The 27,208-nt window shown below is 35.6% G+C and overlaps 1 protein-coding gene across 1 annotated transcript in view; it reads left to right on the forward strand.

Annotated features, from left to right (window-relative positions):
• Positions 1–27,208, forward strand: part of CCDC141 (coiled-coil domain containing 141) — a 181,520-nt gene that overhangs the window by 28,279 nt on the left and 126,033 nt on the right. The window contains exons 3-5 of the mRNA XM_055308600.1: positions 17,406–17,597; positions 21,302–21,410; positions 25,975–26,228. Coding sequence (XP_055164575.1) covers positions 17,406–17,597; positions 21,302–21,410; positions 25,975–26,228 — 555 coding nt within the window. The remainder of the gene's footprint in view (positions 1–17,405; positions 17,598–21,301; positions 21,411–25,974; positions 26,229–27,208) is intronic.

The following is a 27,208-nucleotide window of genomic DNA, read 5'->3' on the forward strand; positions in this document are numbered from 1 at the left end:
CACTATACTTGCCTCATTTTTCTCACTATATTGTGAGAAATGTATGTATATATGTATACATATATACATACATACATACACTTTTCTTTTTGGAGTAGGGAGAGCAGTATTTATTTTTTACTTTTTAAATTTTTAAAATTTTTATTTATTTATTTTATTTAAATTCAATCTGCCAAAATATAGCTTAACACCCAGGAGAGCACTATTTAAAAGTGAGTTTCAGACATCAAATGTTGGGCATTTAAACAAGCAAGCCCAGTAAGTTTGGAGCAGCTTCAGCAGAAATCCATATAAAATTTAGTTACAGGGAGAAAGGGGAGTATAAGAGGAAATCAGAATTTTCTTCATAAGATTATTTTCCGGATATATAAGAGGTGGATAGATAGCCTGAACAATGGGAAAAGCATACATATACCAGGGCCCCAGGACCAATCCAGTGTGAAGTGTTGAGATAGCAGTAAATAGTTTTGCATGGCTGGACCATGGGCTAGGAAGAAGGTATTTGGTAAAAGGGTCATGGGAAAGATAGGATGGATGGGTAGACAATGACCAGTTCAAGCAGGGTCAGATGTGCCATAGAAAGCAGGTTTCTCTCTATCTTATGGTTGATGAATAATCACTGACAAGTGTTAGGCAGGGAGAGACCTGATTTGTGTATTATTACCAGAACTTTATGGAGAAAATATCTTAAGTTAGAAAAACTACTGTAAGGGAGGTCTTTTAAAAGCCATAATACTCACCCACGAATAGATGTCCTATTTTCCATCCTCAGAAGCATGGATGTGCGAAAATGTGCTTCAAAAACATGGTTGTACATCAGAATCAGGTGTGGAGATTTTAAGAAACAGAGATTTCCAGGTTGTTTTGTTTTTGTTTGTACTCTGATTTGTTTCGGTTTTTTAATTCCAAATCTATTGAATCAGAATCCTCTGAAGTGGGGCCTAGGAATCTGTGTTTTAAAAATCTCCCCCAGATGGTGCTGGTGCTACCTGGATTTGGGATCACTGACCTGTAGAGAGAGGACAGAGATAATCAGTAGCAGGGGTCTTTACAAAGGGCTGGTCAGTGCCCAGAACAACTCTACCAAATGGTAGGGGAATACAGTTTTGCATAAAGCCTGCATCGTTCAAGTCACCATGTCATTCATCCCTTTGTGTCCTTGGAAAATATCACAAAGTCGGGTCCAAGGAAGGGCTTCACAGATATTTGACAAATGAATGAGCACTGCTTAGCCTTAATGGTAGTAAAGGAGCTGGCTAGGACTATGGTTGTGTATCTATCAGTTTATTAAAATAAATGATATAGGTAGCCTGAAGCCAAGATATTTAATCAGATTTTTCAGCAATTCTATTTTTTTTTTTAAATCAAGACTCAGCCTTTAAAAAAAAAGGACTCAGTCATCTTGATAAAATATCTGCTTTAAAGAAAATAACAGAATATAGGCTATGACATCAGTCACCTTGTGAACACTGTCACACTAAGATTTTATGGGCTAAACTAAGAAAATGTATTCCCTGGTACTCCTTCTGAATCAATTATCATCACTGTGTGATTGTAACAGATAATCTAAGTGATGACAGGTAGAGATAATAATGGGAGTTAATTCAGACATATATTAAGTAATGGAGGTAGGCAAAATCATTTAAAACTAAACCTGACAGTCATCCCATGTTTATTTCAAATGCTTTGAAATAAGTGTTATGAAACATGTTATCTTACTTGGCAAAAGCAGAGATAGTATTACCGTATAATCATTAGCTGACATACTATTACAGATGTCAAAACCAAGATTCTTGTTAGATAACAAAAAAAAAATTGTTAAGTCTCTCATTTCTAACCCTCTAGTACTTAAGCAGTCTTATTTAGGCATTGTGAATATGGAGAGGGGCTGAATGGGTAGACTGAAATTGGGTGTTGGGGAACAGAACTAATCTTCAGGAATTAATACTTCACTCTGTTCAAAATCCATATTCCAGAGTAACATGCATTTTACTTATTTTTATTTTTAAGATTTTATTTATTTATTCATGAGAGACACAGAGAGAGAGGCAGAAACACAGGCAGAGGGAGAAAGAGGCTCCTCATGGGGTCCCTATGTGGGACTTGATCCCAGGGCCCTAGGATCACAACTTGAGCTGAAGGCAGAGATGCTCAACCCCTGAGCCACCCAGGTACCCCTTTAACATGCATTTTAAAGTACCTAAATAATGATATTGATTAGGTGCAGTTCTTTTGCTGACTCTCAATTCAAGAATGGAAGTGATTTTAAGATTTTGATTTGGTGCATATGCTGATTAAGTAATTTTGGTTTGGAGAAGCCATGAAAAATGTGAACTAAATCTCTAAACATGTTTATTTGTGTAAGTAGGAGAATCAGGCATGGCCAGAATCAGGAACATAGTAATGCTGTAAAGCTGTCTCTCCATCTTTTGGACAAGCTATCTATATATGGCTGATAGGATGGCCAGACAAATACATCAGTCTCATGTTCTGTCAACTTAGTAACTCAGGTGAAAAGCCTTTCCAGAAAATTCCAGCAGAAACTCTAGAGGAATTGGATATTCTAGCTTGGATCATCTTCCATCCCTGATCAATCACATTTTGATCCTTGAGCCAACCAACCAATCCACAGCTGGGATAGATAACTCCTATGGGCTAGGCTAGCCTTATGTCATTGCCTTTACTTGTTAATGGCTGAGGAGCAGGGTTGGTTCTTGCCAAAGTCATATGTCATGAATTTTCACATGAAAGAAGGGTTCTATTAAGGGAAGAAAAGGGCTATTCACAAAAAAGAAAGAATAAGTTTGTCACAGTGGCTGAACTTTCACATAAGTGTTTGTGTGTCTAGGAAATGAAGAGAAAGTACCATAGTCAATGGCAAAAACAAATTTTGCTCTATCAAGTGAGAAAAAAATGCATTTCTTCAATAGTATAAACAATTGTTTTCTCTATTTTAATAAGGTCTTAAATATTATAAGCCTCTCACCAACCCCAAATTTAATATTAAATCCTTATATGAAATGTGGTAGAAAATAAAGTGAAACATTTTACGTACAAAGTGTCTAGATTTCAGCTACTTCTAATGCTTTGGAAGTGGTAGAGACTCAATAACTGTTGAGCAAATTAATGAATTATTCTACTGGAATTCATTGGGACGATAGAAATCATCCAGTTAATCTCTTAGATGGATGTGAACTTCCCCTACAGTATCCTCAGAGTGGTTATTCAACTACTATTTGAACACTTGCTTATGAAAATCCCCACCGTTTTCCTCTCAAGGGAGTTTGTTTGCCATATGCTCACATTGTATAAAATGACAGGAAGCTGGTAACATTGAGCAAAGGAGCATTCACATTGTTTAATTTCTTTTCTCTCTCTCTCTCCCCACTCCCCTGAATGTAAGAAGCAAATAACAAGTTACTATTGAATGATGACTCAAGTACTATTACTTGCTAATGATATTCAAATGAACAAGCTGGCCTTTGTTCAGGGAAATTTTGGTCAAGGAATTGATGGAGGGGAGACAGAGAAAGAGGTCATGGTGCCTTCTTTCAGGTCCAAATCCCTCCAGGGCGCATTGGAGCTGCTGGAGTGGAAGGCTGTGGTAATGGTGGTACTGGGTGATTGACACCTATGCCAATAGCTATTGTGCCTTCCTTGTGGCTGATAGAGGTGTGTCTTCCCCCGGATTACAGAGAAGAAGGACATGAGCTGCTGCCTCATCTGAAAGGTAGAAATATACAGAGTACCTCAGAGAGGTAGTTTATCTTTAAAAAGCAGAGGTAAGGATAGTAAGCACACATCCCACACCTATTACATTATGATCTAGTAACAAAGATCATTAGAATACAATGTGTTGGTCATTGCAATATGACTTCTGTTGTTATTTTCCCATAGATACATCATATATGAATCTCTAAATACATCCCACTTTTGGATTAACCTGCTTTTTCTATTCTTGGCTTGAATAGAACACCCTAAAATCCTCTCTGAATTTTGGTAAGTTTGGTAATTTCAAAACTCTCAAGAAACCAAAGGAAATTTTGTGGCCCTTAACACTAAATATTATACTCTGGCTTTGAAACCAATTTGATAGAACAATTATTAGCATTAGAAGAAATAGCAGAACATGACTATAAACACTGATTTAGAATACATTTCGTATCAGCATTAGCAATGTGGTTTGCAATAAAGACAGTACACGTTCGCTTTCATGTATGTTTACTTTGTTTTAGTGAGGGATGCCTCAGAGATGCATAAAAAGGAGTATGTTGATGTCTTCCTAGTCACCAGTATAATTCTTAGCTCAGGAGAACTACAAATCCCAGAATACAACATTTTATTCTTACTTCAACATGGGTTTCAGAAATTAATGGAGTTAATTTGATGAGGTAGTTGGATTCACTATGAAACCCAAAATGTTAAGACTTGAACTTCATGTAACATAGACTTGTCAAGTTTCCTACATTCATTTGAAGTAGTGAATGTTTGTATTATCCATCTCATGTGATACAGCTAATCATTTGCATACATAAAAGGAAGTATTTTGCCATAAGGAATTCATGTAAAATTTAAGGACAAAATGAGTGATAGAGAATTTTTCAGAAAAAAATATATTTATAAAATATATCCTAACATATATGTGTCTTTGAAGTGCATTACCATTATTTGGCCTCAGAGTAAAATATTTCATGTTTTGAACTTTTACCAATCCCAAAATTTTATTGCAGGTTGTAGTGTTGTCATGTCCCTCTTCAAATCAGAAATAGCTTTTTGTTTCCTATTTGGGATATGGAGTCATTTTGTTTATTACTGCTAGGACCTCAGTATGTTCTTTGTCCAATGGTTTTAAGTACATAAAAACAATCCCAGCAAGAAGATACATGTAAACATAATTAAACTAGCATTTATCGAATGCTTGCTGTATACCAGGTACTGTGCTAAGGGCTTCCATGGATTATTTCCTTTGATCTTCACAAAACCTTATAAGGTAGCTATTACTATTGTGTCCATTTTATAATAGGCTAAGACTTGAGAAAAAGTAATTTGTAAAACGTTCAGAGCTACCAAGTGCAGTCGGAATTTGGGCCTCAGATTTGTGTTTGAATCACTATTATACTGGTGTATCACAGTAGATCACAAAGGAAATGTTACTATTTTGTAATGTCGCCATTTGAGGCAAATTCATCTCCACCACTGGAAAAACACCTCCATGTACATGATTTTCATTGGTCTTAAAATATTATCTTTATACAAGAAAGAGTAGACATAATTTTAAAAATTTTTTAAATTTAAAAATTAAAAAATTTCATGACAATTTGTTTCCTCTTTGTGAGAAGACAAATTTTAAATTTCATCAAGAAATGTTAAAATATACAGACAAAAAATATCAGGGTGTTTCAATCCAGAAACAAGTACTAAACAAAAAAAATTCCTATACCACTTTCCAGATTGGCTTACTGCATAAATCAAATTATCTGAGTAATTGCTCAACTGCTCACTCATGTTTATTGGCAACCTGTACTTCATAGACATTGTGATTCCACTAGAAGCATATCAAGTACTCTGTGTGTTTGTAAGATGTATCATTTTGATTAGTCTGTGATGCTTCCTGGGAGCTTCACCTCATCCATTAAACTGTCCTTCCTGGTCTCAGTCTTCCTGCATCAAACTGGGGCAAGACTGGCATCTTCTTGACTCTGTTAATCTTCCTGTTTCTGCCTCTGTTTCCTGAGGCTTCTGATTTACAGGTATTTTGCAATTCAGCATATCTCTTGTCACCTCCTTCTGCAGCCTTCTCTGTTCAACCCTGTAATTTTTGTCTGCCAAGGCAGAGGGAGAAGCAGACTCCCCACTGGACAAGGAGCCTGATGTGCGGCTCCCTGGACCCTGGGATCATGACCGGAGCCAAAGGCAGGCACTTAACTGACTGAGCCACCCAGGTGCCCCCGATTTCAAATTTTTGATAAGGATTTTAAAATATTTAATGTAAACTGCCAAATTTCAATGCTTACACTTGTATTTGTGTTTTTCATTTCATTGGTTCCAACAGAGCAGCAGTTTGACTTTTCTGGTGTTTTCTCAAAATTGGGAATCCACGGACTTTTTCACTGAGTTCCTGAATTCTTGAGATTGAAAAACACTGCTCTACTGTGCTGAAATGGGCTTGGACAAATGAGCAGCCGCTCAAGCCTAGCTACTCATTCCTCATGCATCTATTGTGTGTATAATCCCTGTGAGCCTCATGCTCTGGGAATGTAAAAAGTCCCTGTCTTCAAGGGTTACTGGGGAAGTCAGATAATAAAAAGACAATTTTAGTATATTGTGATAGTGCTAGTCAACTGGTACAAACTTTCAGGAGAACAATTTAGCTGTTGCATCAAGAGCCTTGAAAATGTGGGATAATACTTGACCTAGTCATTCCACTCTTAGGAATTTGTTTTATGGAGAAAACCACAAAGATTTATATGAAAAATCAGGAAGTCAAATGAAATGAGAATTGTTGGAATTAGCTCAGCCCAATATTATTTATAATAGTTAAAAATGGAGACCAGAATTAATATCTGTAAGAGGGGAATACTTCAATAAATTATAGCCTTATTGATGGGATAATAAACATTCACCGCAAATAACATTTCTACAAAATATTGAAAAAGAAAGTATTCATAATATGATATTAAGCAGAAAAAAAATATATAGCTGCAGTACCAGAGATCAGCAAGCTTTCTGGTAAAGGGTCAGACCGTAAATATTTTAAGCTTTGTGGGCCATATTACTTTGTGAGTTGCAACTATTCAGATTCTGCTACTGTAGTGTGAAAGCAGCCATAGACAATCCATAAACAAATGGATTTTGTTCCAATAAATATGGTTGTGTCCCAATAAAAATTTATGGAAGCTGAAACTTAAAAATTTTGTATAATTTCCATATATCATGCCATGGTATTTTTGATATTTTGTTTTGAAACCACTTAACATAGATGTAAAATGTAAAACAATGTAGAAACAATTCTTAGCTTGTAGATAATACAAAAATAGATTTCAGCCTGGGTTTGGACTGCGGGCCACAGTTTGCTGATTTATACCATATGATTATAATAATGTGTGTGTGTGTGTAAAGCCATATGAATATTAATGGTAGTTATCTCTGGAGTAAGATTATAAGTAATTTGTTTTTTTTGTATTTTTCCCATTTTAGTATGAAATGATTTTCATAATCAGAAATAAAAAATAATTTGCTATAATAATTGTTATAATAGTGGAAAGCACTTTCTTTAAAAACACTTTATTCATTCATTCATTCATTCATTCATTCATTCTAGAGACAGTGAGAGCAGGAGTGGGGGGAAGGGCAGAAGGAGAGAGTTAGAGAGGGAGAAGCAGACTCTGGGTTGAGCACAAGCTCAATTTCACAACCCTGAAATCATGACCAGAACCAAAACCAAGAATCAGATGCTTAACTAACTGAGCCACCCAGGTGTTCCAGTGGTAAGCACTTTAAAGGGGCAAATACAAGGTGCCTGGATGGCTCACTTGGTTGAGCAACCAACTCTTGATTTCAGCTGGGGTCATGGAATCTAACCCAGGATCTGCTTATCCTTCTCCCTCTGCTCCTCCCCCTACTTACTCTCTGTTTCAAATAAATAAATAAAATATTTAAAAATACATACATACATACATACATTCATACCCATGGAGGTTGGAGGTGAGGGAAAGCTTGCTGAAAAGAGTCAACCCCCAACATCTATCATGTCTTGAAGGATGATGAAGAACTACTCAGGCATAGTTGAATCACAGGAGGGGCGGAAAAAGTGGAGGCAGGAAGGAAGAGCATTCTAGGATGAAACATGAAGGTTAGTCCATGGGAGAATCAGGGAGCCACAGAAAGTTTAGAGGGCTGGAGAGCAGTGTGGGAGAATGAGCAGAAACAAGATTAAACAGAGAATCAAGTACTAAAGGTCTTACATACCATGCTTACACTTTGAATTTTATCTTAAAATCAATTGGAAGCCACTGAAAACTTCATGAGTTGCTGAGTGACATGGTCATATTTCTGATATAGAAAAATCTGCATGGTCTCGGAACAGAGAATGGATTGGCTAAGAGTGAACCTGGAGACAGAAGGACAAGCTGAGGGGCTATTGTACAAACTCAGGTGAGAAGTGATGAGAGGCTGAGCAGAGGTGAGGGATAGAAGTAGAGGGAGGGGAAGATTGAATGATTTGTAGGAGGCTGACTCAATAGGCCTTTGGAACTGAAGGACATATGGGGGAGAGAAGAGTAGTAACAGATGTCTTCCTATTTTCTGCTCCTGAAAGCCAGGTGAGTAGGAGATTTGGTGGAGAAGATGACATGATCAGTTTCATATTTTTTTTAAAGTGCCCCTGGCTGACACGATGTGGACAAAATTGATTTGTTACTCGTTTTTTTTTTCAATTAAGATATAGTTGACATATGACATTACATTAGTTTCAGGTGTATAATATAGTGATTTGCCAATTATGTACATTATGAAATGCTCACCGTGAGAAGTATAGTTACCATGTGTCACCACATAAGGTTATTACAATATTATTGACTATATTCTCTATCCTGTACTTTGCATCCCTGTGGCTTATTCATTTTATGACCGGAAGTTTGTACCTCTTAATTCCTATCATTTATTTTGCCCATCCCTCCACCTCTTTCCCCTCTGGCAACCACTAATTTGTTCTCTGTATTTATGAATCTGTTTCTCTTTTGTTTTTAACTCATTTGTTTTGTTTTTCTTTTTAGATTCTACATATAAGTGAAATCATATGGTATTGTCTTTCTCTATCTGATTTACTTCACTTAGCATAATACTGTCTAAGTCCATCCATGTATCCATGTTGCTATGAATGATGGGATTTCATTCATTTTTTTCTGAGTAATATTCCATTGTGTATATATACCACATCTTTATCCATTCATCTATCTGTGGACATTTAGGTTGCTTCCATATCTTAGCTATTGTAAATAAGGCTGCAGTAAACATAGGGGTGCATATATCTTTTCAAATTAGTGTTTTCATTTTTCTCAGGTAATACCAAGAAGTAGAATTACTAGATCATATGGTATTTCCATTTTTAGTTTCTTGAGGAACCTCCATACTGTTTTCCATAGTGGCTACACCAATTTACATTCTCACCAGTAGTGCATGAGAGTTCCCTTTCCTCTGTATCCTCACCAAAACCTTGTTTCTTGTCTTCTTGATAGTAGCCGTTCTGACTGCCGTGAGGTAATATCTTACTGTGGTGTTGATTCGCATTTCTCTGATGAAAGATAATGTTGAGCATATTTTCACATGTCTGTTGGCCATCTGTATGTCTTCTTTGGAAAAATGTCGGAGAAGGACAAACATTATATGGTCTCATTCATTTGGGGAATATAAATAATAGTGAAAGGGAATAGAAGGGAAGGGAGAAGAAATGGGTAGGAAATATCAGAAAGGGAGACAGAACATGAAGACTCCTAACTCTGGAAAACAAACTAGGGGTGGTGGAAGGGGAGGAGGGCGGGGGGTGGGGGTGAATGGGTGACAGGCACTGAGGGGGGCACTTGACGGGATGAGCACTGGGTGTTATTCTGTATGTTGGCAAATTGAACACCAATAAAAATAAATTTATTATTAAAAAAACGCAAAAAAATAAAATAGATAAGTCATAAAAAAAAGAAAAATGTCTATTCGAGTCCTCTGCCCATTTTTTAATTGGATTATTTATATTTTTGGTATTGAGTTGTTTGAACCCTTTCTATATTATGGATATTAACCTCAGATATATCATTTGTAAATATTTTCTCTATTCAGTAGGTTGCCTTTTCACTCAGTTTTCAGTTGTAGATGTTTTGAATCTGAGGTAGTTGTTGGATATTTGGGTGAAGATTTTCAGTACAGTTGAAAAATCAGGGAAAATAAATTATATAAACAGTTGCTGTATTTATAAGAGCTTATGCATTCACTTGCTCAAAGGTATTGAGCAACAATTCTTACTCTTTCTTTTCTACCTTGCACCCAAGGATTATATGGAGACACAATCTAATCAAAGCTTGTGGCTCATTGTGATAGTCCATCCAAACTTTGGGATCACTTGCCTTTTGTCCACAGGATTGCATCTAAATTTCTGGAAGAAGTTAAGTATAATTTGAAAAGGTTACACAAATGATTGATATAATCTCTCCAGCTCAGTCCTGATATCTACTTGTTGACTGAAAAGAAAAGAGTAAAAACCATGGTCTCCTGAAACACCTAGACATTTAAAGTTAGACAAAGAAGGTAGACTTGTAAAAGAGAGACAAAGCATGGAGGGAAAATCTGAGTGCAGTAGTAACCAATGGAAGAAAAAAAGATTTAGGAATTGTGTAACAGCATTAATCACAAAAAAGTAAACAAGGATTGTTGACATTGACAAATGTGAGGTCATTGTGGAACTATACAAGAATATTTCAGTAAGGTAGTAGGGATGGAAGTCATTCAGAGGTGAGTTGAGAAGTGGATGGGTATTAAGAAAAAGCTGGAGTATCAAAGAAAAGAAAACACAATCATAACTAGATGTCTTCTCCCCAATCTTTCATATCTGTTACCACAGTTTGTATGACTTGATTAAGAGATACTTGGAAAATTCTTGCTGAATGGCTGAGAGCATGGGTAAGTGAATACATTCTTGAATAACTTCAGGTTCCATTAGGTATTATCTTCTCTGAACCATAAGAGTCATTGAGAGTATTATTGTATTGTAGTTGAACAAGTGACAGTTTGGTTTTAACTTTAATGGAGAATAAAGAGCACTCTTTCCAGTCAAGTGAAATACTTTCTACAGCTCCCTGTTGACTAAGGATGTTATAAGTGCTTTAGGGATAATATATAAATCTTTAAACTATAAAGCACTATATAAATATAATTATTTATATTGCAATACTATTACTGCATTGATAAAAAAAAAAGGTGTGCCAAAATGAGTTTTCTCCCATTTATTTTAGGTGCATTATCAGATACTGATTTATCTTTTTACCTCACAGTTTTTGATAGTGTTCAACATTTCTCTCTTTAGACAAGAAGTCCATCTATAGCCAGTAGCAACTGAGGGAGGCATTGTGAAGAGATGGTGCGAAGGTGGGAGCAGCACTGGGCTTACTTAAAGAGTTCAAAATTATATCCTAAAGGTGCTTGGGTTTAACTTCTACAGTATATATAAATCCTATGTAATTTTTGCAGGTCTAAATAAGAAGTGAGAGATGTAGAAGACCTGCAGGATGTTGACAGGGGTTTTTCCACAGTTGGAAAGCTGGGAGTTGTGCATTCTAGGGAATCAGGAGACAAATCAATTTTGGTCCAGTCTAAGAAGACTTATTAATATAACGATGGAAGGGTTTGCTCCAAAAGTAACAGAGAACTGCTGCCCTAGCATGGTTGCTGTGTTGCAATTTTGCTAGAGGGGCTTCCTAATCTTGGTATTAGATTGGAACAACTGGCCTCTGAACTCTCCTCTAACAGCCTGTGAAATAAGGTGAAATCATTTTCAGGAGGAAGTGATCTCTCCTACACATTCCACCACAACATTTATTGGGCCCCCACTATGTGCAGGGCGTTCAGTGTTTCCTGGCATGGTTTCTATTTGGTGGGACAATACTTCATCAAACTGCTCCCCACGATACAAACACATTGTGACAACTAAAGATGCTTCAACATATTTTTAAACACTCCTTTGGGGCATTTTGGTTGAAAACCAATGATAGGTGCTGGAGTTTTACTTTTTTTTATTTATAAACTTATTTTTATTGGTGTTCAATTTGCTAAGTGCTGGAGTTTTAAATATGACCACACATAGTTCTCTTGTATCTCCTTTACAGACTTGAAATCATTCTGATTAGCATGCACAATTTATTAGTTCTCTCCATTAGCATATTACTTGGATTTGTGTTTCAGGCTATCTAACTGATATGCTGCTTTTCTTATGGAGAAGAGAGATGAAAGAGGTAGTCTCTGCAGAGGCTCAGCAACCCACGTAAAATATAGGACAGTATTTCCTGAGTGCTGGTAGCAAATGGGATAGCACCAGTTTCAGAAGGGAGGGCTGGCTAATAGGATGTCACGTACATGGGCAACCATGGAAAGCTGGAGAACACTAAAAGAATCATGTGGCCTTCCTGGCCTTCCCAACACCTTCAGTGCAGAAGAAGACAGAGACCTAAGTGCTAAACATCAAACACCTAGATAGTAGATTTTTGGCTTTGGATTCAGATCATTCCCCATTTCAGGAATCTCACAGAAATATGCTTCAACCCATATTTTTCTTGAGATTTTGAGTTGGTTGAGAAATATCCCTGTTCCATAAATCCTGACTATTCCATTCTGTCCGGGTCCCTCTCTCTCCTCCAGTATTTCGGATGGTGTTTGGTTGGCCGTGGGGAGCATTGAACTGTACCTGGCCTCTGATCCCAGCACCCTAAAAGCAATCTAAATTCCAAGGGAATTTGGAGCAGATAGTTTTCTGTCAATCCTTAAAGCAGAAAGTCTATGGGCTTTTTTGGAGAAAATCCCAAGTGTGATTTGGGACCAAATTAAACCCAGAGGGTTCTGCAGGAATGTTCTGGCCTTGGGATTGCAATGAATAGAACATTTTTGTGGTTCACACTGGAGGTCATGGGAGAGTCTAAAGGAAATATTGGAAGCCAGAATTGTAGTCCTTCAAACTGCTTGTCCCCAAAACCTCTGTATCACTGATTACTGAAGTATCACTTCAGTGGGAAAAGAATGGTATTGAGAAACTATTCTTTATGTGATTAACAAGGCTAATTACAACAAAGCACCTCTGAAGACAACCCTTTTAGAGATAGAGATAGCCAACTTTCAGATTTATCTTATCACCTTTCTGTCGAACTTGAGAAATATCCCTGAAAGGTTGTGTTCTCTTGCTTTGCTCTAGAATGAATTCATTGCACATTTCTTATTCTCCCCTAAATCTCTGCCTTGGAACAATCAAGTTTTCCTACTTTCAGTTCTTAGTACAGTCTCTCATCCGATGAAGTATCTTAGAATTTAAAATTCCTAATATATCTTTCTTCTCCTTAGATACTCTTGAGCTAACACCCATTATAAGTAGAAATTAAGGCCAAGTCATTCCATTGTAATGACAAAAAATATAAAATGAAAAAATATGCACAATACAAAACTAACTGGCCAGCAAGATAATCTAAGACTTGTCACACAAGAGGAAAATGCCCAGATACTGTGCTTTCCAATAGCTAGATAAGAATGTATACACAGTTAATCTAATTCTTCTGACAATTTAGAGAAGCCTTTATCTGGTTTAGCCTAAACACCAAAGAGAGCAGAGCTGGCACATATTCAGTGCATGCCTCTGAAAAGTTCATTGGCACATTCATCCCAATCTGCCTGAGACTTTGAGGTAACTATGACATTATCAGGCACTGGACTAGATTTTTTTCTTTTTTGCATAATGAATTCTATTTTCCTTCTTCATTAAGCATGAGGAGACATTGGATGTATAATGTAAGATTTTACGTTTGTAAAATACAAAGCGTTTACCTTTGTGAATGTATCTGGCAATACTAGGGTATAAACAACCTCCCAGTAGCAGTGGCTCAGAGTAACACATTTTATTTTTATTCATGTTACATTTTGCCTAAGTGGTAATTACAGTTCAGTTTTGCATGTCTTCTTTATTTTAAGATCCAGGGTGTAGGAACATTCCCTACCATGAAAAGAGAAATGATGGAGTCACTCGTTGGTTCTAAAACTTCTGCTTGGGAGTGGAACACAAAACTCCTGTTCACATTTCATTAGTCTAAGCAAATCACATGAACAAGTCTGATGTTAGGAGGCATGAGAATATAATCCTTACAGGGAGAAACAGCAAGTAACTGGGAACAATAATACAATTAAAGTGTATAATGTGTCTTAGGGTATAATTTGAAAGTGTAGAGAAGGGAAGAGCTACTCTAGAATTCTAACTGGAGATAATTCAAGTCCCCTATTCCCAGTAAAACAATGGCATGGTTTTTTTTCTTTTTCTTTTTTTTTCAGAATAGTTCTATTTTATGTAATTGCAGAAATGAACACCTCATTTCTCCAATGACAAAATAACATTCTCATAAAAATTTAAAAACTCACAAGATGGCATAAATAAGAAAGCAAAATTCATTAGAAAACATCTGGGTAAATATCTAGCAAAATGAAAAAATATATTGAAACAAAAACTTACACATAAATATATATAAATATTCATAATAGAAATATGCATTGTAGCTTAAAATTGGAAACATCTAAATGTCAGCAGGCAACTAGATAAATTATGGTATATTCATTCATTGGGATACTACTCCATAATGAAAAGAATATATGCAAGAGCATGAATGAATCTCAAAAACCTTACAGTGACTGAAAGAAGCCAGATAGGAAAACCACATGCTGTGTGGTTTCATTTATGTGAAACTCCAGAAAAGGCAAATCTAATCTAAGGCAATAAGTCTATCAGTGGCATCCTGAGACATGAAGTCAGCAGGGTTGATTAATAATGTTGAGGTATTTTTCATGAATTGTTAAGTTAGAAGAGTCCTTTATATATTCTGCATACCTGACCCTTTTAGAGAAATTATTTTCAAATGTTTTCTGCCATTCTATAAGTTTTCTTTCCACTTCTTTGATAATGTCCTTGATACTTAAAAGTTCTTAATTTTGAAGCAGTCCAATTTTTCTGTTTTTTGTTGTCGCTTTTGCTTCCAGTGTCATATCTAACAAAGCATTGCTAAATTCAAGATGATGAAGATTTACCTGTTTTCTTCTCAGAATTTTAGAGGTTTAGCTTTTACATTTAAATAATTGATCTGGGGATCCCTGGGTGGCGCAGCGGTTTAGCGCCTGCCTTTGGCCCAGGGCGCGATCCTGGAGACCCGGTATCGAATCCCACGTCGGGCTCTTGGTGCAAGAAGCCTGCTTCTCCCTCTGCCTGTGTCTCTGCCTCTCTCTCTCTCTCTCTCTCTCTCTCTCTCTCTGACTATCATAAATAAATAAAATAATTTTTTTAAAAAATCATTGATCCACTTTTAGATGGTGTAGTTAAGGGTTCAATTTCATTCTTATAATTGTGGATATCTGGTAGTTCTAGTACTATTTTGTATGTGTGTACCAGTACTATTTGTTGAAGAAACTGTTTTTATTTCATTGAATGGTCTTGGCACCACTGTTGAACATCAATTGGCCATAAATGTATGGGTGTATTTCTGAACTCTCAAGTCTAATCCATTTATTTATATGTACATCCTATGACAGTACAACAGTGTTTGATTACTGTCACTTTGTAGTAAGTTTTGAATTTGAAAATGTGAGTCCTTCAACGTTGTTCTCCTTTTTAAAGATTGTTTTGGCTATTGGGATCCCCTTACAATTCCATATGAATTTGGATTTCTGAAAAAAAAAAAGGCTGTTGAATTTTTGATAGTGATTACACTGAATCTATAGATAGCTTTGAGTAGTATTGCCATTTTAATAACATTAAGTCTTCTAATCCATGAATGTATCTTAGGTTATTAAACATAACAGCCTCATTATTATTTTTTCTCAAAACAACCTCTAATAGTAGTTTTTTTAAAAAATTTTTTTAATTTTATTTTTTGTATATTTTTTATTGGAGTTAGATTTGCCAACATATAGTATAATACCCAGTGCTCATCTCATCAAGTGTGCCCCTCAGTGGCTGTCACCTAGTCACCCCATCCTCCCACACACCTCCCTTCCACTACCCCTTGTTCTTTCCCCAGAGTTAGGAGTCTCTCGTGGTTTGTCACCCTCTCTGATATTTCCCACTCATTTTCTCTCCTTTCCCTCATAATCCCTTTCACTATTTATTATATTCCCTGAATGAATGAAACCATATAATGTTTGTCCTTCTCTGATTGATTTACTTCACTCAGTATAATGCCCTCCAGTTCTATCCACGTCGAAGCAAATGGTGGTATTTGTTGTTTCTAATGGCTGAGTAATATTCCATTGTATATATACACCACAGCTTCTTTATCCATTCATAATAGTAGTTTTTATTCTCCATTTGATCTAAGAATTATTCTTTAAAATGTTATCTTAAGATTTCTAAGAGATTTATTGCTTGGACTTTTTTTTACCTATTGCATTGGGACTAGGTATATCTACTTTAAATATTTTGATGCCATAAATATAAAGATTTGTGAGTACCTTTAGATTGTACTATTTATAAAAATAAAATGCCATTTAAAATCTCCATTTCTTGTTTACACTTCTAATTTATCTGTCATTAATGTTGTCAGTCCTTTTATTTTGTCTGTCTTTGCCTGATATATCTCATCTTTTTATTTTCAAAAGTTATATCTTTAGATATGTCTCTAGCAAACATAAATTAATTGACTTTTTTTTTTTTAAAAAAAAACCTAACCTGTTAGTGTTTTGTCTTTTAATTAAGAAAGATAATGCATCCACTTTCTTGGTGTTAATTGATATTTAATCATATTCCTATCATTATGTTTTGTTTCTTTTGTTTGTATCCTGAGAAATATTCTTTTTATATCTTTTGTTTTCTTTATTTTTATTTGCAAAAACATATTTTACTCCCCTTTTCTGCTGATATTCTAGAATTTATTCATATTATTTTTAGTCTATTATATTTTTAAAAACTTTTCCATTATTTTGGTGCCAACTTTAAGAATGAAACAGAATCTATGAGATTCTTCTCTTATCCCTAAATGAAACAATGATGTAAGCACAATTATCTTCCATATTTCGTTCAATCTGTATTACCAGTTATATATATATTCCAATATATATATATATATATTTTATATATATATATGTAAAATATATATATATGTATATATATATGTAAAAATATATATATATTTTTACATTATAAACATCCTCTTTCAAGAACCTATTTTTAACATTTACATTAAGCTCCACAAGCATATTAACAATAATAATTATTTAGAATAAACTAAGTTTTACTGGGTTCATTTCTCATATTTTTTTTTTCTTTATCACTCTCTTTTGGATGTGTCCCAGTTAGTTTTCTTTTTCTTTATTTTATTTATTTTTTTTGAAATGTGAGGTCAACATAATATTCTGGACCTCTGGGAATGTAAATGTGTACCTTTGATAAGTTTCTACAATGTTTGAACAATGTTTAAATATGAATGCCTTAAGCCTGGCCATGCTTTCTAGCTTATCACAATTTCCATTGTTCCCTTCTGTCTGCTTGATTTATCTGCCTGCATTGCAGTTTTTGTTTATAAATTCTTTCTAAACCTTCTTAGACCACATACAGTTTAAAATATCCAAATGTTTAAAATATGATTCCAGGTTCTTACATTGAGTGATACTCTTTTCTTTCCTGCATTTAGGCTTTGGAAGATCAGGTATGGGAACTCTTGCAGGAAGCAGACAAGACAGCTGAAGAGAACAAGGATCAGAGTCAGGTCTATGATGCCATGGCCAACACTTTGGGTGAAGCATGGGCAGCCCTTGTCTCCATGCTTGAAAGAAGAAGGGAGCTCCTCAGGTTGACCTCTGAATTTTTTGAAAATGCATTGGAGGTTTGTGTTTTAAAAAACTACCTTCACATCAGAGAAAATAGCACTCCTGAAAATGTTTTATTTCCACAAATTGACATTGCAATCAGTTTTAAAAATGGCAGAGCAACCAAGTTATATACAATACATTTAATTTTTGATTGCCAAAACATAAAATGGTTAATGCTTTAAATGTAGCCCTTCAAAAAAAGCCCCTAAAGGGGCACCTGTGTGGCTCAGTTGGTTAAGCATCTGCCTTTCACTCAAGTCATGATCCTGGGTTCCTGGGATCAAACCTGGCGTTGGTGTCAGACCCCCAGCTCAGTGGGGAGTCTGCTTCTCCCTATGCCCTCTCTTTCCTTGTGCTTTCTCTCAAATAAATAAATAAATAAATAAATAAAATCTTAAAAAAAAACCCTCAGTACAGCTAGTTAAAATTAAGTAAAATATTAAGTAAAAATAGAAACTTATCCCTAAGTCACTATGATTTATTACTTTCTTTAGAAGATGGTAATACAATTACTAAATCAAATAATTATCCCCGATTTTAGTATAATTAAGAAATGTTGGTCTAAAGCGTTCTTGTTGACTAAAAGATGGAGGATAGAATTTCTTCTGCTATTTATGAAAAGGCAATTGCAGAATATTCCATAGAATATTTGACTTATAAGCATAGCACTTTACAGAATACTTTGCTAAGGCATTAACTGGATTCATGGTTTAAACTCATTAAAAATTTAAGGAAAGGAAAGTTCTGGACCTAAGAAGGTCATTTCTTCCTGTGACTTTTCCTGAATTCTGAGATTTTTTTTGCAGTTCCCAATTTCAAAATTCGAGACTCAGAGAACCTTATCAAAAGAGCTGTTGTATTTGGTGTAAGACAGTTATTGGAAATTTCACTTTTAACTTCTCTGTCAAGTGGCAGTACATTCATTTTGATGTCAGAGCACTGCTTCATTATGATAAAGCTCTAGCTTTGAAAAATATGACATTTCCAAACTCAAAATTCAGGTCTTAAATCCAAAATAACGAAGGAAGGAAGATTAGTAATAGAACATAAAAATTGGGGTAGATAATCTCATGCATCATGAACTCCTTTAAAAGTAAAAAGAAGTAGCAAAAATCTTGTAGCTTTTAAGTTTTGTTTTCCACAGTTTGAATACAGAAGTCCAGTTACAATTCATTTTACAGATCATCTTGGGAAAAAGCTTCATGCATAGTTTTCTTTCCTGAACAGAAACTAGGTGAAATGTACCTACAGGGTCATATTGTAGATACATCTGATTCATTCCATCTTAGTAAGTTGGTTACTGATGTCAACTGCCCTTGAAATTCAACTCATTTGAGCACAGGAAATTATCTTTCTTAAAACATTAGGCCCAACATTTGTTTCCCATGGCATAGTACCATTAATGCTAGCTGATGGGAAGTTATTTCCCAAGAAGATATTACATGAAGTAAAAGGGAATACTAAGCCTAATAATAATAATAATAATAATAATAATATTGTATGAATAATAATACTAATAATACTAATTATACATAATACTAAATCATACTAATAATCCAGCCTCTAATTTTTAGTGAAAAGATACTGTTTCTTATATTATCCTCCTTCCAATATTGTGGGTCAGTTAGTACTAACCTGAAGGTAAACTCCTACATAATCTTTCCTGCCTCTTGTATTGCCAAAACTTGTATTGCTGATTTTAAAAAAAATATATGAGAATAGGGTCTTTACATAGTATCCCACTATTACTACTCCTATCCTGTGCAAGGTGCAAAAAGAAAAGTGAGCAAAAGGATATATCCATAAAGTAAAAGTTAACAGAAGTTTAAGGAAAACTTTTGAAGAAAAGCATTATTTGTTTATTTAATTTCAAATAACAATTGAAATATAGGTATAAGTTACACAGTGACTCTAAAACATTTTGTAATGTTCTACAGAGAAAAACCAAATCACCCTCTAGGGTTGGTTTTATATGTTTGTTTGTCTTGAAACTTCTCTTTAAAAAACACCCTTAAAATAAGCTATTAGAAATGGAATGAATTAGAGATGTAAATGATGTGTGGGAAGGATCCCCTTATTGAACTATGATGCATGCAGTTCCATTAAAATGTGAAATGACTTCTTATTGCATGGTTAATAATTATTACAGGACTGTTTCAGATTCACACACTTAACCATCAGATTATTCAAACACCATGCTGTCAGTAACTGGTATCCACCAGATTGTTCTAACATGATGGTGAAGCCTCCTCCAAGTTTCCAAAGGCGACATGCTCATTAGTCTCTCTTTCACCATTCCATGCCATCTATAACTGGATTTTATGAGACTATTGAAATAATCAAAGTATAGTAGATCTTATTAATTGAATAGTTACATAAAAATATTAAAGATCATTGAATTCATAGATGGTAGTTTGGAAAAAAACTTGAAAAAAAGACAAGCATGTGATAAGCTTTTGTGTCTTTCTCATCAATACTTTACCTTTATGAGTTTATTCAATACCTGATACAAAGGTAAACATATTGATTAAACTATTCCTATAAACTATAATAATTCCTTTTGAATCTGAATGCTAGAACAAAGCTTCCATTTTCTAGCTACACTACTACTATGCCATTATCATCAGTGTACTGTACTGGTAGAACCAAATGTTATACCCTTTTCTAAAATTTGTTTCTAAATTTCCCAGAGAATTTTAATATCACTTCAAATGCCTCCCTCCCTTTCATATTTCCTCCAAGGAAATATGAGTCAGAGAAATGGGTCATATTCCTCACCACTTAGAATGTTATTGCTTCTTCTTCTTCTGCTGCTGCTGCTTTTTTTTTTGAAGCAGAGAAATTTTCCATTTTTCATTCTTGCTGTATCTAATCTCACTTTTATTTATATAAAGAATGCATAAGATCATTGATAAAAATGCAAACAAAATTACAAATGGTAGATTCAGAAGGTAAAAGTTCACTGCCCCCTATTCTTAATCTCATTTCTTCTCATAAGGTAATCCTTTGGTGTTATCTCTTCAGATCACTTTCTGTACAAAAATATATTTTTTTGTTTTGTATAAGAAAGGGGATTAAACATTACTTCTTAGCCTTTTTGTTAAGATCAAGTGTAGAAATGGGGTTAGACTTGTGTTATTTTAGAAGTTATATTTTTTGGTTCTAAGTCTAATCACAGAGGAAAATGTTAACTGTATTTCAACTTTCCTTCTAAGTGGGTTCTTAAGTAATATTTACTTATAATTACATAGGTTACTGGTTAACCAAACTTTTATTATTATTATTTTATTATTATTTATTGTTGTTTTTTGTGAACTTTCTGGTTATTCTTTGACAAACTGCTTTACGTGTTGGAAGTGGCTGCTTTATTCCATAGACACAATGATTTTAGTTGAAGATTTCAATAGACACTTACCAGTAAACAAGTTAAATTATTTCAGCATATATGACATATTTCCAAGTATAAAAAAGAAATACAAAGGAAGGAAAAGAAAGTTCTTTGGCACTTTGTAAATTGACTACATGTGAACACATAACTTCATACAAACACCCTAAATCCACACACATGCACACAAAACATACATCATCATTCAAACACACAAACACAGAAACACATATACAGTCAGCTAGGATATGAATTCATGAAAAACATCTACAAATAACCCAAAGTGGCACATTGATTTTTTTCAAATGTCTTTCCCTTGTATTTGTGTTGTAGTTTGCTATTAAAATAGACCAAGCTGAAGATTTCCTCCAGAACACCCAGGAGTTTGAAAGTGCTGAGTCCTTAAAGGCACTTCTTCAGCTTCATGAACATCATACCAAAGGCAAGAAATACATTTATTCCTCGCATAAGCTTTTAGAGGCTTTATAATATGTTCATGTGACAATGCTCATGTGTGATAGTGTATTTTAAATTTATATGTTTATACCTCAAATTGTTCCAAGAAAGTTTAGTAAAGGTTTATTTTTGGTCATCTACTCCAAAAAAAGACATAGTTGTAAATGGTTTTAAGGGGATGTTAGAGGAACAACCACCAGAGATTCAGTTACTCAGTCTGCTAGATTTTAGCTCCTGAGGTCATGGGTCATGTCCACCTTGTTCTTCCTTGTATACTCAGCACCCAGCATGGTGCCCACACATGGTAGGTTCCCGGGGAAGATTTCTTGGTTAGATAAATGGTTGAATTTGGTTGAATTCAGTGAATTTCCCTTATCAAGGTCAGGAAATGAAAATTAGCCTTTAAATAACAGCACTAGTTAAGGAAAATTCCTTTCACTATTAAGTTATTTTTTTTAAAAGTGGATGGTGGGCTTTTTCCTCAGGAAGCCTACAATTTGGTTAGGGCATGTCCACATTTATTGGTGAGTTACCTCTCTGTTTCCTGTAGGTTGCTGTTATACCACCCAGCATACTATGTAGTAACAATTCATTTCCATATTTGTCTTTATCACCAGATTGTGGGACTCTAGACAGCAGGCGTTAGTACATATCTGAATCGCCATGATGTAGAATAGTATCCAACCCAAAGGATGTTTATTGAGTGTCATTTGTATTTAATTCCAATGTAAGACACAGTACGATGATACAAACTGGAGCAATGAACAAGGCATTTCAGGGACATTAAGGAGGAAAAAAATGGATTCTAAGCTCTGAAGGTTCACAACTGAACCGTCCAGTTTTCCAATGTCTTCTTAAAATGAACATAATACTGGAGAAGCTTCCCTACAGGAACAATCATATTGTTACTTCCTTGTTCTTAAATGTTCATAAATATATATATTTTAAATGTGGCTGAGATATAGGCTCATTGGAGTCTATTATCTATTTTTTCTACTTTTGTGTATATTTGAAAGTGCCTGTTGAATGAGTTTAGGAAACAACATCCCACTGAGGAACACTTGGAATATTTAAAAATGTTTTAGGAAGAAATATCACCCATGATCTCATTCCCAAGACTTTGATATTTTTTAGAAATTAGTCTTTGGAAATATTGCTTAGTAAGTTATAAATTCACTTAAGTTATGTACATCCCTCATTTATCCATCTTGAATTTGTTATTTATACTTAATATGGCAAACTGTATAGATGTTAGGATAAAATCTGCCTTAATACAAACTTTCTTAGATATAATCAAAATCAAAACAAATAATAAAAATTTATTAAATATCTATTTGTCTCAAATCACAAGGCATTATATCAGAAAGTAGGGTTTTATGTATGCAAAAATGTGATTTTTAAAATAAATACACCACAGAGATTTTGCATTTCTTGAAGTTCACGATATTCTATCTAGACAGTTTACCCTTGAGGAAAAATGCATCATTTTGTACAATCAGCTCGTGGAATAAATAGCTAGGAAAGTATAAACAATAAAAAAAGGTTAAGATACGAGAAACCAACAGAGGAAGAGCCAAAGGACCAACAGAGGAAACTGAGGGAAAAATTTGTCCACTTTAATGGCTATTATGGTAGCAGTACTGGACTGATTTTAGCTTGGGTACAGTTTACAAGTAACTTTGGCCAGAGACTCCATTCCTAATGGTACTTGGTAGTAGTCATACTATTTTGGCAGATATGAAACAGAAAATCACAAAAAGACTGCAAATAGAAATTTGGGCTAATTGTAAGTATCCTGGAAGAATCAGAACAGGCACTGTCAGTCTGCAATGTCCTAACACTTAAAGCTATGCTTTCCTCTCTCATTCGAAATGTCTAGTGTGTATGAACTAGTTATGGAAAGGTAGAAAAGAAATACTACGTAGAAACCCTGCCACTTGCCCACATTTCCTCCGTGTGTGTGTGTGTGTGTGTAACTTTTCACAATATCATAACAAACTCTTTGATGCAAGGAAATATGTAGCCATAAATACGGAGAATCAATCATACTGATTATCACATAGGTTATACAAATTAAAACTCTTCAGTTTATCACACAAGGCCCTCCATAACCTGTCTTCATCTCATTTTCAAGCTCTTTCTTTCTACATAAGAATTGCTCTGGAGAGGTAGGTTTGTTTTTTTTGTTTTGTTTTGTTTTTCCTGTCCTTGCCTCTGCCATCTTGTTCATGTTTGCTTCCATGTCTTTGAGAGATTTATTCTAATGTTCTCCCTGTCTTTTCTTACTGTGTTTGAATGATCTCATTCCCTTTTTGGCTCAGGTTGTTTTTGTCATTTGTTTCATTGCATCATTAGCTCCCCATCAGATTGCCCAGTGCACATAAGCACGCCTTGCTCACTCTGAGCAGATAACACCATCTAATACTTGGACAGATCTAGGTCATGTGACATAAACTACTTCAAATTCTTTCCTTTTCACGTCAAACTCTCTCTTCACAATATCTTCACTTATCTCATTCTCTCTTCCAGCTCTTCAAAAAAAAAAAAAAAAAGTATTAAAGAGAAACCTGGCCCAACTACCACAGTCTCGTTATTGCTGTGCGGTTAACTGCCGAAGGTTAGAGTGCTAATGTAGAGTGCCATGGGAGATTGGAAAGAACATTGAGCTTCTAATCAGAATAGGTGGCTTTTAGCACAGCTTAGTCCACTTCTAGTCGTGTGATGCTTGGTGAGGTACTTAGTCTCTGGGTGTTTTCCATAGTTCTCCCTGTCCTAAAAAATAAAAAGCAATATATTCAATCTTGCTGAGATTCTCTTCTTTTTTTTCTCCCCTCTAACAGCAAATGCCTCAAAGATTCCCCTGTCTTGTTGACTTCAGTTCATCACTATGTGCCCACTTCTCAACCTGGTAACTTGGCTTCTGTTTCCATCACTTTCCCATCACAAAACCCCATGCCTTCTCAAAGTCTTTTTTACATCTATAGAGAACTGCTGATCTCTAGTACCTGTAGTTCTCTTCATTCTTCCCCCTAACTTAATACATTTGATCTCATTCAAGCATTCTGCAAAAATTGTTGAACATCTCACCTATGGAAATCACTATGCTAAGTGCTGGGGATAGTGTCATGGCCACTGTCCTCATATTGCCTGGGAGCCTGGTGGCAAAGGGAGATATTAATCAACTAACTCAACACATAGGTATAAAACTATAGTTGTGATAAGAACTATTAATGAGAACAATTAATAGTATTTGATTTGGTATAGGATTGGATATAGGATTTTTTAAAAAAATTATTTATTTATTCATGAGACACACAGAGAGAGGCAGAAACACAGGCAGAGGAGAAGAAGGCTCCCTGCAGGGAGCCTGATGCAGGACTCGATCCCAGGACCCCGAGATCATGACCTGAGCTAAAAGTAGATGCTCAAGCACTAAGCCACCCAGGTGCCCCTGACATAGGATTTTGATTCAGTCTGGTTTATTTCTTGAAGAATTGGCAGTTGGGTATGACATGAAGTTTGAGTAGAATAAGGGTGGAGAAGAAAGGGCTTGAGAAGGATAGTGTCCCTGTAGAGGAGTGAGAAGTTCTGGGTCAGAAGGGAATGTCAGATTTGTGATGTACTTAAAAGAGAAGGATGAAGAGTAGCGAGATTGAGATAATCTGAAAGGGATGATAGGAACCAGACCTGCCAGACCTAAAATCATGTCAAGGGGTCTGTCCTTAATTCTAAAGGAATGGGAAACCATTGTTGTGTGTGTGTGCACGTGTGTGATATAGTTTGTTCAGAAAAGATCTGTCTGGCTAACATATGGAGAATGGACAAATGGATTGGAGAAGGCTACAATAAAGAGGCGGTTGCCCAGGTCACCTCGGTGGCTCAGTTTTTGAGCATCTGCCTTAAGCTCATAGTATGACCCCAGGGTCCTGAGATCGAGTCCTGCATTGGGCTCCCTGCATGGAACCTGCTTCTCCCTCTGTCTATGTCTCTGCTTCTCTCTGTGTCTCTGTGTCTCTCATGAATACATAAATAAATCTTCAAAAAAAAAGAGGTGACTACCCAACAAATAATATTTTCTGTAATAGGGATGGAGAGCAGTAGACACATGCAGAAGATAGAGGGGAGAATTGACAGCTGTTGATAACGAAGGAGAGGAATGTGTCATGGATGACTCCTGGGTCATAACCTTTAAATATCAGAATTAGTCCATTCACTTCAGGCTGTAGAACATGTCAAGAGGTGCAAGCAGCTTAACCACATCATTAAAAAACCAACTGAAACAGTGTCAGAGTCCCTCGATATTTCCCCTGTACTGATTTACCTTATCACTGAACTGCAGCATCCTATTGTTTGGCAGTTAGTGCTACAGAAATTGTTAAGTCATGGTATCTGACCAGTTGTATTTCTATTTATGCGTTTGGATTCCTTACGGTACAATTTATTGTTAACATAAAGGTTACATAAATTTTAAATTATACCAAGAATTTGAATATTACTATAGAAAAGCTAGCTCATATTGCTATTCTTTTTTCCTTCTAATTCTCTTCTAGAACTCTTAGAACGATCTCTAGCCTTATTAAACAAAAGCCAACAGCTCACTGACTTCATAGAAAAATTCAAGTGTGATGGACCTAATGTGAATCCTGAGTTGATTCAGGGAGCTCATAACAGCTGCCTGAAGATTGACAGTCTTCTTGAGCTTCTACAAGATAGGAGACGGCAACTTGACAAGGACTTGAAGCACCAGCGGCAAGATCTGGGTCAGGTTTTGCAGTTATATCAGTGGGACCAGCAAGAAAATGAGGTAACCCAAAGGGGAGTTGACTATGTCCTGACCTCACCTAATTAACTTTGATTATTATTATGTGGACTAGCTGTTTCCTGGGATAGTTCCTCAGTTGTTATGGTCAAATTCTTTGGTCTTTGGCCCAAACTAACATGTTGTTTTCCCACACAAAGATTTTTATTTCCTCTCATCATAATATTGCTTTTATAAATGGGAAAATACCTGTGGGTAGTTTTGAAAATGACTGCGTTATATTTTTGGATTCTCTTTCTCACTTCCCTCCAGGTTACTACTTTTAAACATAATTCTTTGAAATTCTGAACTATAGATTGTAGCTTTCTTGAAAGTTGGGAGGCATGGTGACGTTGAACTGTAGTACCACATTGCTGCTAATGCCAGTGAAAAAGTCTGTCAGTCCCAAAGAGTGTTCTTAGAATGGTCTGGTGACAAGGAAGAAATATGACGTTGGCCTGTGACTGGATGCTCAATGGTTAGAGGGCTTTGGGGCAAGAGGTCCAGGCTTGTTTGAGCTCATTACCCCAACTGCAAACACAGCTTTGATCAGTTGTCAACATGCTTGCCACGCACTCCTTTTGTCCCAATTCCTTAATGGTGAGCATGGATAGAACTCTCTTTGCAAACCTGCAACTTAAATAGGTGCAATGGTTACTGCAGTATTTTTTACTGTCCCAGTCCCACACTTAAATCTGTACAGAGTAAATGGAGGGAATTTTCAGGGAGAAATACGTAGAAGGGGTCTCCTGATCTGGATGCATGGGGAAAGGGTCTCTTCACAGGATTTATATTGGTACTCTGATGCAGACTGGAGAGACAGACCTGTAACTGGGAGCATATATGAGGCCAGGAGAAACTGGTTCTTATTTTAAGCTGGAAAAATGAAGACATCAATGATGATCAACCCTTCAGCGTGTATTTATCAAGTACCTACCATATGCCAGGTGCTATTATAGGTACTGGGAATAACAACACACGAGACG

This window comes from Nyctereutes procyonoides, unplaced genomic scaffold (assembly GCF_905146905.1).
Source record: "Nyctereutes procyonoides isolate TBG_1078 unplaced genomic scaffold, NYPRO_anot_genome, whole genome shotgun sequence".
Taxonomy (NCBI): domain Eukaryota; kingdom Metazoa; phylum Chordata; class Mammalia; order Carnivora; family Canidae; genus Nyctereutes; species Nyctereutes procyonoides.